Source organism: Haliaeetus leucocephalus, unplaced genomic scaffold (assembly GCF_000737465.1).
Source record: "Haliaeetus leucocephalus isolate CR32 unplaced genomic scaffold, Haliaeetus_leucocephalus-4.0 Scaffold184, whole genome shotgun sequence".
Taxonomy (NCBI): Eukaryota; Metazoa; Chordata; class Aves; order Accipitriformes; family Accipitridae; genus Haliaeetus; species Haliaeetus leucocephalus.
Window position 1 is genome coordinate 6,295,138 of NW_010972620.1, and position 17,089 is coordinate 6,312,226.

The following is a 17,089-nucleotide window of genomic DNA, read 5'->3' on the forward strand; positions in this document are numbered from 1 at the left end:
CTCGCCGGTTTCCGACGCGCCTCTGGGCTGGCCGAGTCCGACGGGCAGCCCGACCCCGGTGGGCGCTGCTGGAGGCCCAGCCCCAGGCGGACGAGGGGAGGAGGCGGGTGACCCAGCCCCGCCGGCCGGGTCGCGTAACGGCGTCCCAGGTTCGCTGGGGTGCTGCAGCCCCGTAACGCCGACCACCCGCGCGTCCCAGCACCGGGCGTCTTTGACGCGAAACTGGAAAACTTAAGGAGGGGCTCCAGTGCGTCGCTGTTAGAGGGTCTTCCCTAGATGCATCTTGTTCTTGAGAAGGGGCTCGGCCAAGCTGCGCCGTGCGGGCACGCTCAAACTACCTCTGGGCCAGCCTGGACGCTCCTACGCCCGTCACTGGTTTTCAAGAACACATTTGGTAAATACCTACCGTGACATTCATTGCTCAATGCTCAAATGTAATACAAAAGGGCAGTGTGAGATGTACAGCTTAATTGCACACGCTGCAGAGATTTGAACACAGTTAAATTTGCTCTTTTTAAAAAAAAAAAAAAAAAGGGCAGAAAGGAGAGCTTCACAAAAAAATATTTTTAATATGTTGTGCCAGAACTTTTCACTTTTCCAGTTACATAAAAAAAAAAAAAAGAGAAGTTTGGTACATGGGGGCTGAAACCAACCAGTGTTCTCCCCTGGAACAGATGAATTAATCTTATGACCCAACTCCATTGTCTTGGGTTCTTTAAAACAAAGAAACAGCTATTTTTCCTCCCAAAGCACAGTATTTCTTCAGCAGCAATGGAAATGGGATCACAGCAGCTTAACTTGACCCTTCTATAAAGCTTTGTATAAACCAGTGATTTTTATGACGACAACACTGTCCTTGAAAGAAAGAGCGACAGGCAGACGTTGATGCAAACATGGAATGATTAGGTCATAAACATATGGCACTTAAAAAGATAGCTTATTTGAAGGCACCACCACAGCAAAGTGGCCAGTTGTTCTACTATATGCCCAAAGAAAGAAGTTTTCTTCCTGAAATTTATAAAACTATTTTAAAAAAACAATTTGTACCCAAAACATGTGCTTTTAAAAAAATATGAACTGTGCTAAGCAACTCTTTAAAATTTTGGTGTATTATATATGTGTATACATATATACATACACACACCAAAAAAGGATGCATGTTTGTATATATATAGATACCTATTTTCCCTTTAAACTTTTAAGGCTTCAGGAGCTGGTTCTCACATTCAGTAGCTTTCTAGCTTAAGACGACCTCCATCTCCTTCACTCACAAAACGCTTTCTGCCCCTGTAAGAAAAAGCAGAAAGTATCTTTTCAGTAATTCAAAGTAGCATCGGTTGGTTTTTTTCTTATCACTGAGAAGAATCTTCTCTTGGTCCTGGGAGTCACATATAAGGTGTGCAAGCTCAGCAAGATTAGCTGACATTCTTGATCACTGGTAAATTGCTTAAAAATCCATCTGAATCTTACATCGAGGTTTATTTGCAAGAAGCTTTTCAAAATTTGCGTTGTCAAGTGCCTTCCACTTTGCTCACCTTTTAATGTTCACATGTGCAAAAGATGCTAGCTTGAAAGCCTAGGAATGGTGGTTTTCTACCCAAAACTAAGTACATAAGCCAAAAACGCCTCTCAGTGTATAATGGTAACTGAAGTATAATCAACCTTTTGTTGCAGTGATGACTTTCAAACCTCCCATACCACAAACCTGCAAAACACTTGATAGCGAGATACATACAAACTCAATTTTAAGTCTAAAAGTCCACAAATGGAGGCTGGTTTTGATAAAGACACTAACATTTCAAAATTTGAATTTATCACAAGCTGTCAAGATGCTTTAAGAAGCCTAACAAAACACCCAAACTGGAAAAGATCTGTCTAGTAAGTAGTATTATTCCCGATGCATAAAATTGCAAGTAATAGTTTTAACATCATATTTAAAAATTTACATGTATTCCCTACATGAAAGGAGACTTATTAATTGTATCGTGACCAGTAAGGAGAGAACAGAATACTGATAAGCTACAGTTCAAACAGCATCATTTACACTATGAACAGTAACAAACCAAAACCACTATACAAACCACATGACAGACAGACACAAAGGGATCAGGTTTGTAAAACTTATTCCACCTAAGTGTCCTATTCCTTTTTACATAAACATTAGAATTGGATGTCTCATCATAGAACTCTATTCTTGCCATTTGGTATATTTAAACCATTTTTTAAGCAATTTCACACACACACCTCACTGTAGCTGACAGTTTTCCACTGTCACCTACATGGATCATTGTGATGCCTGAATCTTCCATCTCAGTACTGCCCTGATCTCTGCCAAGCAAATCAGCAAAACAGAGGAGAGGCAGGTCTTCATTCTCTGGAGAGCACACAGACATGCTGCCTGGGACTCACCATAGGCTTACTTTCCTCAAGTATTTATCCCAGCCTCCACATAACAGGTTTCACACCAGTGGAGCTTCTTAATAAACTTCGTACCAGTCCAACCCTCTGTTTCTCCATCCTCCATAGTTTCCAGTTCCAATCTGTAATACTTTGGTCATAAAATCCTGCTTTCTGTTACCTAGAATGGGAACAAAAGGCAGTGCCTTCACCTATCTACAATAAAACAAGTACCTTGAAGGGCAGAGGTCTCTCAGTGGTTTGGAGATTATTCCAGCCTGAAAGCATTCCTCTACAAACCGCTCAAGCACAGAATAGGAGTGTGGCACATCCAGGTTAATATCTGGGATTTCACAGTAAACTCGTTCATAGCCCTACAATGTAAGAATTCAAATAATGATCTGGTTATTCTGTGATAACAAATTTTTTAAATACCCTTTTGCACTCAGAGGATTTATTTTTCAATATAGTTTCATCTATACTATGGACAGTTTCAACAAACCTAAAGCAGAGCAGCTGCAAGTCAGTGGAAAAGGAAGGTATACCAGCCACTACCATCGTATTACACAACTACCTATCTACATAAAAACATCAGGTGAATTTTTAACTTTAGAAGTCAGAAATCCAGACAGTACAGAATGTGTGTGTTAGCCTGGCTGCTATTGCATGGCTAGTAACACAAAGAAGAAAAGGTAATTTTTCTTCCATGTAAATGAACAAAATGTGGCCACAAATCACCACAACAGTTTATGCAGTAAGGGAAACACTAGTGACAACCACAGATGACTTCATCGCTTCCTGCCAGCAGTATGGCTGGGTAAATTTTGACACCAGTCTTTGTGTGGTACCCAATTTGCCCTGGGACAGAACAGCTGTCTTATATTCATACCTAGAAGCAAAGCCATGGATGATCCCAACTGTGCAAAATATTAGCTGTTCTAATTGACGTGTAATTAAGTCAGTCCTTATTGTACTGCTTTAATTATGAAGAACTACTGGATAAAAAGAAAAATTTATTTAAGAAAAATGAAGCTATATTGCAGCATTTTAAATGATTAGGTTTAACCACTTAATTGCATAAAAGCAGTTGGAAATCTTTGATTGAAGATTCAAATTTTCTGTACCTCGCAGTTCTACAGAGAGCTACTGCTCGGAATTCATTTGTACTTCTGTCAGTACGTGACAAGCATTGTACATGCATCAGTGACAAATTATTTGTATTGGATACAGAATAACCATGGAGAACTTAAAAGTAGCAGTCAGCAACAGAATACAAATAGTACTTAAAAGATGGTAAAAACTAGGCAAATTTTGGAAGACCTTACCAAAATTCTCTAAATGCCACACTTACTCTTTTCATTTGGTCCATAGTAATGACAGAAGACCTCCAGAGAGACTTGAACAAATCCAGTATCATTTTGAAGGTCTTTTCTCCAGTTGACTCCAAAACCATCACAATGGCCTAAAACAAATCATGCAACTGTTTTAACTACAAAGAAAACAGTGGTTCAAGTACATGTCATGTAAGTGTTATGAGGAGGTATGGAAAACCAGAAGGGACTAGATGGAGTGAAAAGCATTGCCCTTCTGGCTCTGGTTTGAGAGATACATAACTACATCCATATGGTTGCTGCAGTACAGAGGCAATTAATTAATTTCATAAAATTACTTTTGTATCTATGATTATTTTGTACCTGTGATTCTAGAAGAACTTAGAAGTTGAAAATCTACAAATCTCCTCAATCCCTATCAACTAAAAGGATTCTGCTTTTCTATTGTGAAGGAATTTTCTAAAAGGAGTCCATTTACTGAAAAGTAAATTTTGTAGATTGTGGGTGTTCAGCTTTACTGGTAAACAACCACTTCCCAATTTGGCAGATAAAGGAGTACAAATGGGAACAGTCTCCCAGATACAGCAAAGATGATCTTTCGCTCACCTAGTCTGGTTCTGAAGTATCTCAGAGCTTTTACAAATGTGCTAGATGAAAAGGAAGCTCTATAGCTTAACAAAAACAGGTAACACCCATTAGAACACCTAGATATCTGAAACTAAAAGGAAATAAACACCAAAACAAAGCATGGCTTTTTGCTGCAATTCCTCAGCAGAAAATAAACTGAGCTCTTCTTTTTCAGCAATCTATAATAATCTGAATTCAGCTATTTACCCAACAAACAAAAATTAATTCTGGATCTTCCCAGAGTTAGCAGCAGCTTACTTGTTGCACAGTGTGCACACAAACCATTAACTTTACACGAAACAATTTAGTTACTCAAATAACATCAAAACAAGCAATCTGAGCTTCAGATTCCAGTTATATTATTTGCATGCCCACATCAAAACAAAACCAAACCTGTTGGTATTATTGACAATTATTAAAGGGACTCTGATTTCTGCTTACTTCATATACAAGTTCATGGTGAAAATGGGGTACTTCCAGTTCCTGAAGGCAACGTTCAGCTTCTAGTACATCTCCAGAAAGCAAATACTCTTTCAGCAACATATCAATCTATTGAATTTTAAAACAAACAAAAAGCCCAACACTAATTAGGTACAAAATTTAAAAGCTGTCAACTGTTTTGATAATCTGCAATCAACCCAGCAGCAAGCTAATTCCTGAAACTTGTTGCATTTTTATAAATGTAATTAAATTGAGACGTTATCAGCAACCTGAAACACAGTGTAAGCCAAGTAGCTATCCATAGTGTTAATACAGACACACAAGCACCAAAAACATTGCTTTAAAAGATGCATATCACCAGAAAAGGTTAATATGGGTATGATTAAGTTTTATCTTCTCCCCTGAACTCCTATCTGTTACACTCAACTTAAAAATTATAACATGACCTTTTCCTTTAAACCTGCCTACTTCATAGCATGGATCTCTAAACATTCCCATTTCTTCCACTCTGAGTTATTACTGTGCTTTTAATCAGTGATGCCAAAAAATAATAGTTTATCTACTTTAGCCAGTTTCATCTTGGCTCTTCTAATTGCTTCACCATTTTATATTGTAAGCTCTTAAAAAGCTAAGTGCTTAAAGCAAAAATAAATGTATACTTGCAATACAGAATATGTACTAGCATGTTCCCACCACTGACAAATACTATAAAATCAACAAAGTTATCTACATCAGTTTTTAAAAACTACTTTGTATAAATTTAAATTACAGGATATATGTATCTTTTTGCTCTATACCAAACAAGATAAGCTTAGACAAACAGCAAACTCTAGAGAGGAGAGTTTTGTAGAAATCAGCTACCTCTTTAACAAGGTGTTTCACAGACTGTTGGCCACCTCCCGATCCCCACACGTTGTCTATACGCTTTCCACCCTTTGTCATACTCAGCAACACAGTAGCTCGGTCCAGCGCAGCTCTAGAAAGCAAAGTTGGTGTTTTAAAAAGTTATTACAAAACTTCATTGAAAGACATGTGTAACTTTCCCCACTGCCACTCCTCTTTGGGCAAAGCAACCAGATCCCTGGGAAGAGGTCAAGGTTAGCAACTCCATGGGGACATCTGGATCAAGAAGCCAGCAAGCTAGCTCCGCACATTTTCTTTCTGCCACCTTTACACTTCTGGTTATACCATGCTAAGGACTGGTAACAATGCTGCGATGGTAGCTGATCTGAATCATCAGTGCAGAACATGAAACATCCTCACAAGAAAGAACTTAGTATTTTCTTATGCAGAGACGGATTCCTCCAAGAATGCAGCTTGGAACATGTATCTCAAACAAAAGAGGCTTAAGTTGCTTCCACACTGAAGAACAGCTTTTCTACTGAAATTATTTTCTGTTTCAATCTAAAGAATTATGCCAAAATAGCACTTCAGGAGGCAAATATGTAGTTGCAAAAAGATAGCATGAACTAGGAAAGTTTGCCAGTTTGTTGAGAAAAGAATGAAAAAGGAAGTAAGGTGAAAAAACTCAGATCCAGTTAAGACCATCCAGCTAAAGAAGGAACAGTTATCCCAATCCTCAGACTGGGGGCTAGCCAATAACAATAACTCTATTCACCAAGATTTAACAAGCAGAAAAGACTGGCCAAGAAATAGCAAAGGCAGCAAAGCATCCCAGATGTGCAGTATGCAGGCCACAGGAGACATCTGTATAACTGACAAGACAATTTTCACAATTTGAACCCTCAAGTCAGGCAGCTAACCATTTCCCTTCCTTCTAAAAGTACCCAACTATAATCATTACAAAGGGAGCTTTTAGAAGCTTCAAGAGTTCAGCACCTCCATATCAAGCCTGAAACACACACTTATGGGGGAAAAAATAATAAAACATGCCTAGTTATTAAAATATCTTTCTTTTTCAGAGATTGCTCCTTCAAACTTCTCACCCTGACATGGAAAACAATTATACTTCTTGATGAATAAAGCATTACAGAGAAAGTCTGGGAAAGCACTGCACAAGCTTCAAACCTTTACAAGGCAAAACAGTTAATCCCTTGTGTATTTCACAACATATTTACAGCAGCTGTCCTGATGCTATATTTACTCATTAATCACATTAAAGCTTTTTCTAAAGACAAAATCTTCCCTAATCACTTCTTGTTTCAGCTCATTTTTTTTCACCCTCAACCATAAGCTGGACAACAAACCTGACAAACTGAAGTCAAATGTATTAATAGATTTTTCAGGCACTTTCAGTGTTTCTCCTCTGACCTGAGTCATTCTGGATTTTGTTGTTGCAGACTTTGTGGTTTTCTTTTTTATCATTTTAAATTAAAAAATAAGAAGTTATAGAGAACCACATGATTTATCCTGAAGTCCTAAAATCCAAATCATCATTTTTGGCATTTGGAATAGAAAACTGTAGCTATGTAGAGAAAACAAGAAAGTTACCGAGCTTGGATGCAATCCACAGTGCCTTTGTAGCCATCTATGTAGGTACTGCTTAAAATCCCATCTCCAACAGCTCTAGCAATAAACTGGCCCACCAACTGCATACAAAACAGAAGCATTTTTAATTAAATGTTGAATTTCAAAGTAGCTCTAAGTAGACAATTATAATGTGCTTGGTTTTCAAATTTTATTTAAACAAGCTATCTCAAAGTAAAAACACAGCCTAGGAAATTGGTAGGAGATTACAGACAGCAAGACAATCCAATTTTTCAGAATAGAATCTATTTTAGTTTACTTGATCAATTTTAGCCACAACTTAAAAGAAAAAGCTTTTGACTACTAGCATAAAACTTTACAAATATACCTGTGGCGCCCTGGGAGAATCCAACACCAATTCAGGTAGTTCTTTAAGCAGTCTATCAAAGGATTTTTCCACATCAGTTTTGCTTACTACTGTCCCGCAAAGGTCGGAAATAAGCTTAGATGTCATTTCCCGATGACTAGCCTTCCCCTCTAATGCCAAGGAAACAGCCAGCACTGGCACACTGTATTTCATTTCACCAAGGTTTAAATCCTTCAGCATCTCCTAAGTAAGATTTAAAAAAACAAAACAGATTAAAATTTCATAATTTTTATTATATCAATATATATTATATAAATGTTACAAATACATAAATATTTATATGCTTATGTTTAGATTTACATATACACTTCTGCTCATGTAATGACTATAACTGCTTAGGTATTCTTATTGCACATTTCTTGCCAACATCTCTATACACTTATTTATAGCTAGCAGTTGGATCCCCTTGTACACTACAGGTTTGCCCCCTAAAATAAAGAAATAAAAAGGCATGCAACATACCGAAACTTCATTAGTATCTCCATGTTCAAAATACTCCTGTATGATTGGTGTTAAAGTTTTTTCAAATGCTCTTTCATCCAGAGGTAAAACTACTGTTTCATAGACACAGTTCTCCTATTTTAAAAGACAACAAAAGCATATACCCTTTTGTAAGCAGTACTGTCTCTTCTTACATCTTTTGCAGTGCTAATAGCATCAAAATATATCTTCTAAATCCTTAATACTTTAGTCTTGATAGTCAGTATTCTGCCAGAAAACATAACATTATGTCTTAAACATTAAAGTGCAGACAATACTGACTAAATGTCATGCTGCTTATATTGCTTTTATTTTTAATTTACTGTTAGTTGAGTTCAACTGAAAGGCTGAATTTACTGTTACTATAAACACTCCAAACTCTGTTCCTAGGATTCTGCTGATACCACATGAACACAGAGTTCAAGTAGCAATGTAGTATGTACTGAAGGGAGAGCAACAGAAGCTCCTGTCTCAGCCCAAGAGTTAGCTGTGCCACAGGACAAGATACAACTTTCAGCACCTTTCCCTGCAAATGGTACTCCAGTCCCTGACAGCAAGCCTGCCTGCTTTCCCTCTTCCTTAGTGACTGCAGGACCAGACAGGCAATAGCATGTACAGATCAGAGAAACAGCATTTTCAGAATATTTGTGAGCGAAGACATTCCCTAAGGGGGGGGGGAAGAATCACACAGCAACTGCCTCCTGTATAACCTGGTCCTGCAGAGTTCCAGCACAACCAGATCTCCCCACCATAATTCAGTTCCCTACTCCTCACAGACTACAGAAGTAACATTCAGAGCAATGCTACAGCTCACAGAAATCTGAACAAAGAAGTTTTCCAACTAATGCTTATTGGAAGGAAGGTTTCCATGATCAAGAAGTATAGCAGAAGTCCAGAAGCCTATTGTTCCATCACATCAGTCTCCATTCGCAACCTTAGAAAAGCTAAGCATACGGAAGTTCCACAGAATATTCACTCTTCAATAAACTTTCTTTTATGCACTCATCAGCTTCCTTTTTAACAGCTAATCTGTTAATGTAAAGCATTGCACTGCAGGGAAAAAATTGATACTGGAAGAAGGTTTTGATATTCCAATATACCATCCTCTCAGCAGCTATCGCTACAGCGAACAGCCTCTGCTCAAAGGACACCACCATCGCTCTGCTTATGTTACACAGAATTTACTTACGGTCTCACAATTGTATTGATCTCAGAGACCTTAGTAATACGTGTTCATAATCGGTGTTTCCTTTCCTCAGTGACTTAATGTTATAAAGCACCCTTTCCCAGTAAGCTTTTTTTTTTTCCCCTGATAATATGGCCGTAAGATATCTTCCACAATCTTCCACAACATATTCTAAATAAATACATGTAAACAAAATATCCAGGCTATCAACTTTGCACTAGTTTGAAGTGTTTATACCAAGTAGATACAAGACATTGGGAGGGTTGGGAATACAGGGAAGAGAAAAATCCATAAAGCATACTGTCCCCTACTAAACTCCCAACTTAAGAAAGTCTGTACTGCATTTTTAACATGGTGCCTGTTTGCAATATAGAGCAGCATTGCAACATTCACCTCAATGGGAACCAGCAGTGAAGAACACACCCGGTAGAAGGGTGCTGCCTAATCAGGCACAGAAAGAGGGCTCGTGGGGTAAGATTTGTGAGTATTACACTGTGACACTTCTATGCCAGTTGTCTTTAACTAGCCAATAATCCATTCTTGAACATAAAAATTAGCATTTAGTCAAGCCAGGGTGACATTCACATAACTCAGAAGGTCAAACTTCCATTAACATAAGCATCACAGCAATTGAAATCAATAAAGGAAATAAAAAACAACTCTGCAAAGAAATTATTTGCCTACCTGGTCATCATCGTAATTAGGATCCTTAATATCTACTTCTTCTACATCATACACTTGACCTGGTGTTCCCCAAACTCCTTTACCACCTGCTCCACCTGGCAAAATACGGGACAGTAAGCAAGGACCATCAGTTTACAAAGAATACTTCTGAATTCAACCCAACATTCTTTCACTTAAGTGATATATCAGTGCTTGTGCCCACCTCCTGACTCTAACAATACACGCTGAAAAGGGTGTGCTTGTATGTCAGGTTCCCACTTTAGCAACCAGTCTTTTCATCACTTTGCAGTAAGATACAAGAAGCAGTATGAAACTGCACAAGAATTACTGAAGGTTGAAACTGTACTTTCAAACATAACCATCCTTTAAGTTTGCATTAATAACAATCCTGTGAACCACCAACAGTTCAAATTTGTGTATTACATTTGCTAAGAAAAGGTACTTACCTTAAAGACAGAAGTTAATTGATGAACACATAAAATTTTCTCATAAGAATGCCACCTACTATTAGCTCCTATTGCCACCTACTATCTAACATAAAGAACCAATGCCTGCAAAGAGACTGCAGTTTATGAAAATGATTCCCAGTGGAAAAAAAAAAAACCAAACCCCTATGTTTTGGACAGAATGTATCTTTATCACGCTACTCTCTTCACTAAGCTACACCAACCTTTCTTTGGTAGACCTCTTCCCTTTCCAGACCGGGATCGCCTGTCCAGGAGTCTCCCCTTTGGGCTCGTTGGTACAACTCCAATCTTCAGTGTCTCTCCATTGTCACTAACAGAGTCTCCTCTCCCAGAATCTCTAGAAGAATTTTTCCTCAAACGTCTCTTTGCTTTAGCATTTATTTTGGCTTCAGTAATTGAAGTTGCAGGAATCCAATTTCCATTGATTTCAGTCTTTCGTTCCTCAGACCCACCATTTTCTTCATCACCGGAAAATGGAGCATCACTTAGATTCTCAAGTTCTTAAAAAGGAGACAGAGCAAAAAAATCTGCTACACTTTTAAACAGTTTTAAGTTAGAATACCAAAACACACTGCATTTTAAAAGGATTACAAGATTAAATAGAACTCATATTTCCAACAGTGTTCAGACAAATGATGTTTTTAAAATATGTCTACACATCACAGTAATAAGGAGTTCCTTATTCCCCTGCACAAACTATCCATAATCTAAGCAGAGCATATGTCAAGAGTTGGAAAGCAAATGAATAAACCATTTATGAACAGGTAAACCACAGAAAACCCCACCCTTGTTAAACAAAAACTATCAGAACTCCTTAGTACACAAGATCTAAGCGCCTAGTTCTCACGCCACCCACTCATCTCTTGATTTAGAAACAAACAGAACTGCCAATACAGTGAATTCTGTAAAAACTCACTATCGTTAATAGACTAGTCACCAAAGTGAAATTAATTTCCTAAATCATCCGCCAACATTCCCCTCATTCAAGGAATTTCAAACACAGCTCACCAACTGGAAAAGTAATGATTTAGACTTACAAGAATACAAAAACATCACTACTTTTATTTTTTCTTTTTGAAGTTATGGGAAAAAAATGCTGTTTAATACAAAGCCTGGGGAGTTCGGCAACAAAGACTCATAGAATAAAGTCTTTTGAAACAGTGTGATCTCTCTTGTCTATGGATTGCCCCTCACTGCAGCTTCTGTCAAGACTGCTTCTAAAATAGCCATGGTTTATTCCCCAGCACAATCATATGTAACAGGTAACTAGCTTTGCTTCATACCCAACGAAAACCACTCACCACTTAAGGACCTGTGAATGTCTCAGAGCACTGAGAAGTGCAATAGTTTCACTCTTTCGGGAAGTTAATGCACATTTAAAATTTGGATCTAAAGTCTTTTATTTCACAAAGTTAGGATGTCCCCCACCTGAACTGTAAGGTTCAGCAGAATGTCTTATTGAGAGCATTATGAGCAAAAGCCTCAAGTTCTTCCCCTTCAAAAAAAGCACCTGGGGACCTATTTACATTCCAGTTACTACCCTGGGAGTCCTTGCAAATTGGAAAACACAAAAGCAAAGGGAACAGCCTCAGCTCTCTGTTATACAGCCTTTCTTTTCTTGAGGATTCAGCAGTCTCAAAGACAGAACCTACAGCCCAAACCCTAGGTAAAGTACAACGATGAGGCACACAGAAGCTGCTTTTCCAGCTGTGCCAAGCCTGCTTTACAGAAAAGTTCACTGCCACAAACGCGGAATATGAATAGTATTTAAGATTTGTATTTGACCTTAGCTGAATGTATTACCTCACCATTCCAATACATTCTAATTAGCAACGTTCACTTGGCAATACTTCTCAGTACTATATTTTTTCAATTCAAAACAGGTTCCTGAAAAATTGTTTTGAAAGCAAAGTGTACCAATAAAACATTTCCAATCTCAAAGCATTTACCCATATCAAAGAGGACACTACACTACAAAGTGAAGAAAGTTTGATGATCTTCGTGATCAAAGTAGTAACATTTAGATACTAGTGTTCACAGATATGAATACTATAGCTGAACAATAATGCAGCCATTCCAGTCTAAGCTTCATCTTTCCACTCATTACTCCCACAAAAGCATTCCTTTTATGCTTGCAGCAAGCTAAATAAGAAAAGCACGCATCACATCCAGGAAAAGATTCCCCACAACAAGCTTTCTCAGTTTGTCTAACATTTTAATAAAACAATGAGAGATTTGCATAAGGCTGGGGGGTGGGGGGGTGGCAGGGGAACAAAACCAAACAGAACAGGTTTCCTTCCTCTCATTCCCCAGGGAGACCCCATCAGCACAATCAGTTCATCTCAGACAAACGAATTTAAATAATTCTTCATGTCCACTCTCACATGAATTTCTCTAGTTTAGACCTGCAATCCTACTGTCCAGGAACTACACTCTTAAATGCCCACTTAAGTCTTTCTCAGTTTCCCAAGAAAATGGCCAACAATTAACATAAGTCAGTCCTGAATCTGACGACTAAGAATAAAAGGGAAGGCTACAGTCCAACCTCCTTACACAATCCTGATCTCAGGTTCAAGACTAAAGGAAATCCTCCACAGGAAACATCCAACCCTTAAGACTCGATATTTCTCACTGTGTTACTAAACTGTTTTTTTATATAACACTATCACTTCCAGCTGCAACCTCCTTCTCCATAATACTATAACCAACTGGCCCTCCACTATTAGTTACCTAGTTAGGGTGAAAAAATAGATAAAACAGATATACTAGTTTTCAACAATTTTCTAAAATAAAATAAAATAATTTTATAAAAAGTACATATAAAATGATGCAGATCTTCCTTTCAGCTTCTCATTTTTACATCATATAACATACACACACACCTACATAAGCAGTAACAGTGTTTTATAAACTTTAAGACTTTGCTTACTATAGGTTAAAAAGTTATCCAAATTCATCTTATTACCCTGCTATTAAGCCTAGCAGGCACACTTAAAATTTGTGCCTTTACAATGCTACCTTAATTAACAAAGCATTCAGCAAGTACTTACCTACATACAAATTTAATTTGACCAAATTAGGTCAATTTAGACATCTAGTTATCCAAATATAATTCTAAAATGCTGAGAAGCAATGTATCCTCTACATTAAACTAATTCTGGTTTAAAATAAGAGGTCATATGGAGCATGTTGCCACTTCAACTACATTACATACCATCTTAACATATATACAATTTTTTTCTGAAAAACATTTAAAACCTACAAAAACTTCAGTATAAAAAGGTCAGTGCAGATCATCACAACCTTTGGAAGACACAGAAAACAACATGAAACTGTGTTAACTTGACTAGGCATCATAAAACACATTCGTGATATGGACAAACCAGTCAATTTCAGGGCAGTCTCTAACACATATTCGATAAATTTTCCCATGCCAGCCTACTTCCAGTCAAGCCTTTCATCGTGTGTTTCCTCTAATTTTAAGCTAAACAGCTACAGAAAAGCAGAATTTGTACCTCTCAAATGGATCTACACATTTTACTTTTGAGCTTATTCTTTTCTTCACAGCAGCACTACCTGAAGTCAGGTGATAAGGAGTCTAGAGCCACTATTATTTAGTAAGTTAAAGAAATGTTAACTTTGTGATTTTAACAAATATTGAAGTAAATGTAATCAAGCAGGATACTATGATGCATAATTGAAAGAAGTATTCTGTAAAGTTTTGATGAGGATTTTTTTTTTTTTTTTTAAACCAGTACTGTTAAAAAATTAACAGGTAATACAATTTTTCTACAGAGAACACTTCAGGTCACCCAAGCAATTTTAAGTAAGAAAATACAGATTATATTACGTACCTGTTGGGGTAATATAAATGTGCTCCTTTTCTACTTCCATAGTTGCTTAACAGAACTGACTGTGAAATGTGAAGTCTTAACGTTTCCCCTCCAAGGCCTAAACAGAAACAGAGAAGCTTAGGCCAAGAAAAGCACTAGACCAAATCTTAAAGTAGTAAAAAACTGCAAAGGCTTCACTTACAAAATACAATGCAAAAATAGTTTTTTTAAGGTTATAATTAACTATCAGTAACCACTGAAAAGTTCCTAAGAAGGTAAACAGTGTAACATGAGACAGCACCACCCTCAAACACATCTATCTAAGCCCTGATGTCTTCACAGCTCTCAGTTCTGTTGCTTATAAAGGAGGCACCAGGATAAAAGCCGTTATTTTAAAAGCCCCCTCTATGCAGCTTTTTTTAGGTGATAAAAGCCACCTCTATCAACTTAGACTGTCCTATTCTGCAAAGTGGCTATCTATATAAGCATACAATATCTATGTTATAATTGCAACCACAAGAAAAATGTTCTTCAGGTGAACTGTACTGATAAAATGGTACCAATTTATCGAGTTCAGACCAGCCCTTAGAATACAAGCTATTTTTTGTTCCTACCCTCAAAGACATAGTCTTTATGTTTTACTGTACGGATACATACAGCTGTCGAGCTTTCACATCTGTGCTTCTGCACCCTTCAAACACTCTTAACAACCACCATTCAATCTGCAAAGGATAAAGCTGAACACTTCTCTTTTTCTGTTATTCTTTCTCCCTCTTCCTAGCAGCTGCTGTTCTACAAACCAGCCTATGTCACTGTGAAAGAGATGGCATCATCCATCTTTCCTTTCTATACACAAAAAATGAAGCAGCTCCAGAATTCCCCATACACTTTTTCACCTGCAAGATTTTCACACATCACTTCGTAGTCCTGTGAATATTACTAGTATTTGTGTCTGCCCCGTAAGAATTCAGTGGCTCTTTTTTTCCCCTTTCTCACCCTTTGCTGCCCTGAAAACAGTTTACTGTTGAATGGCAAGATTGTGACACAAAACGACAGCACTCCCTTCCCCTTTTCTCTTCTCTTTCCTTGTTTTCCCCTCTTATGCCCACTTGCCTACCACAGACCTATTAACTGCAAATGATTCACCACAGACCGTTGGCAATAAAGAAACTCTGGTTTAGGGCACAGTATCAAGCTGTCATGATCTTGCATTTCCTAATGCCAACCCAAACAGTTAACAGCTTTGTGCAATAAGTCGTCCTCCCTGCCCCACACCAATTTTTAGATAAACATTTTTTCTGAGTTACCTCAATCAATCATTCAGGAGTTCTCAAGTGTTCCCAGTCACTGTTCTTGGAGATTTTTTGTATGGATCTCAGTCTAATCTGAGCAAACTACCTTGTAAGAACAGTTTTATTCTTCCTAATGGAATGTTCCATCAGTTGTCCACCTCTTTGAAAAACAAGACAAAGGACAAAACCTGTATTACAAGAACAATCATGACTTCCATCATTTGTAATCAAGTCCTAATTTGCAAGTAGAGAAATACTTTTTCCATATAGGACCCTAGCTGAAATTCTCCACCTATGGCAATGTAATAAGTAACAACACAATTTTCATATGCTGTCTTTTTGAGATTCAGCACCCTGCTTTGTAACAAGGATGACAGAATAACTGAACATTACAATTCATGTTGCCATACTGATCAGGAGACATACTCTCAATTTAGCAATGCACCCTCTCATTAACTCAAGCCAACAGGTCTGCTGGAGCCTCACGATGCTAGTATTTATCACTGTGTCAAAAAAAAAAAATCACTTTGTATTTTGCAGAGTTATACCACACAGTACTACCAATCAACTACAGAACACAGCTTGAAAACTAGCATTAAAACCATCAGAATAAATAACCCTCAAATTTTGTTAGAAGAAATAACAGGGAACAAAAGGGAGAGAAGTGAGTTTAAGCATCTGTAAAACAAGAATGCTGCGAGAGATCTTAAAATTAATCAGTGATACAAATAATAAAGTAGTTCAGGAGACAAGGGTATTTCCTAAGTCACTGAAAACCACCAATAAAACACGCTGAACTCTGTGCTCACCACCACTGCATGTACTTCATCTAAATAGGCAATTCTACCCCACCAGGCAAATAGCGGCAACTGATCCTTTAGGAACAACACATGCTGCAGAAGAAAGCTTCCAAAACTTATCAAGACCTTACATCCATGGAAAACATCCCTGAGGAACTTCCACATAGCTTACACGATTTTTCTCTCCCCCCTAACTTTAAGCAAACACTCAACACCGAGGCTTTGGAGACCTGCAAACAACAGCTGTTGTTCTGCTGCCACACGCAAGGATAACCAGGTAAGATTTAGCTACCCCTACAAAACCCGTGCCGCTGGAAGAAATCAATGGTGGAGCAACCCCGGCCCTTAAAAACAGGCGGGACTGAGGGCTGAAGGCCGGTGGGAGCCCGGCTGCCACAGGGGCCTGCCGCCACACGCTCGCACGGCGGCATAGGCCTGGCAACCGCTGAGCCGGCCCGGCCGCGGCCGAGGAGCACCCGCACCTCACGGCATGTGCCCTCAGCAACGCTCCCACCGCCGGAGGCGGCGACGCGGGGCTCGCTGCGCAGCCAAACCCGGCTGCCACCGTCGAGGGACCGCACGCGGCGGGGCAGCGAGAGCGGGGCAGGCTGGCCGGGGGTCAGTCAAGGGGGAGCAGCTCCTCACGGCGCCAACCGCCCCTCAGCGACGGCCCCGCGGCCTGGCCACCCCCCACGCA

General features: G+C 38.7%; 2 protein-coding genes across 14 annotated transcripts in view; one reads left to right on the top strand and one right to left on the bottom strand.

Moving 5' to 3' along the window:
• BBIP1 (BBSome interacting protein 1) overlaps positions 1-9,771 on the top strand; it is a 10,220-nt gene extending 449 nt beyond the window's left edge. Inside the window, exons 3-5 of one of the 9 annotated variants that reach the window (XM_010564756.1) lie at positions 2,255-2,429; positions 3,769-3,920; positions 9,187-9,771. The gene's annotated coding sequence lies outside the window, so the exon portion shown is untranslated. Of the gene's footprint in view, positions 1-2,254; positions 2,430-3,768; positions 3,921-6,718; positions 7,224-8,520; positions 8,805-9,186 lie in introns of those variants that run through there. The other 8 variants (XM_010564752.1, XM_010564755.1, XM_010564758.1 and 5 more) reach the window with 8 other exon arrangements.
• PDCD4 (programmed cell death 4 (neoplastic transformation inhibitor)) overlaps positions 523-17,089 on the bottom strand; it is a 19,689-nt gene continuing 3,122 nt past the window's right edge. For 2 of the 5 annotated variants that reach the window (XM_010564748.1, XM_010564749.1), the window contains exons 2-13: positions 15,608-15,752; positions 14,322-14,418; positions 10,671-10,967; positions 10,001-10,095; positions 8,113-8,226; positions 7,612-7,833; positions 7,248-7,345; positions 5,658-5,772; positions 4,797-4,904; positions 3,749-3,859; positions 2,632-2,771; positions 523-1,287 (exon numbers count right to left, since the gene is read on the bottom strand). In XM_010564748.1, the coding sequence (XP_010563050.1) occupies positions 1,227-1,287; positions 2,632-2,771; positions 3,749-3,859; positions 4,797-4,904; positions 5,658-5,772; positions 7,248-7,345; positions 7,612-7,833; positions 8,113-8,226; positions 10,001-10,095; positions 10,671-10,967; positions 14,322-14,361 (1,401 nt within the window). In that variant the 5' untranslated portion in view covers positions 14,362-14,418; positions 15,608-15,752 and the 3' untranslated portion in view covers positions 523-1,226. Of the gene's footprint in view, positions 1,288-2,631; positions 2,772-3,748; positions 3,860-4,796; positions 4,905-5,657; positions 5,773-7,247; positions 7,346-7,611; positions 7,834-8,112; positions 8,227-10,000; positions 10,096-10,670; positions 10,968-14,321; positions 14,419-15,607; positions 16,854-16,874; positions 16,894-17,089 lie in introns of those variants that run through there. The other 3 variants (XM_010564751.1, XM_010564750.1, XM_010564747.1) reach the window with 3 other exon arrangements.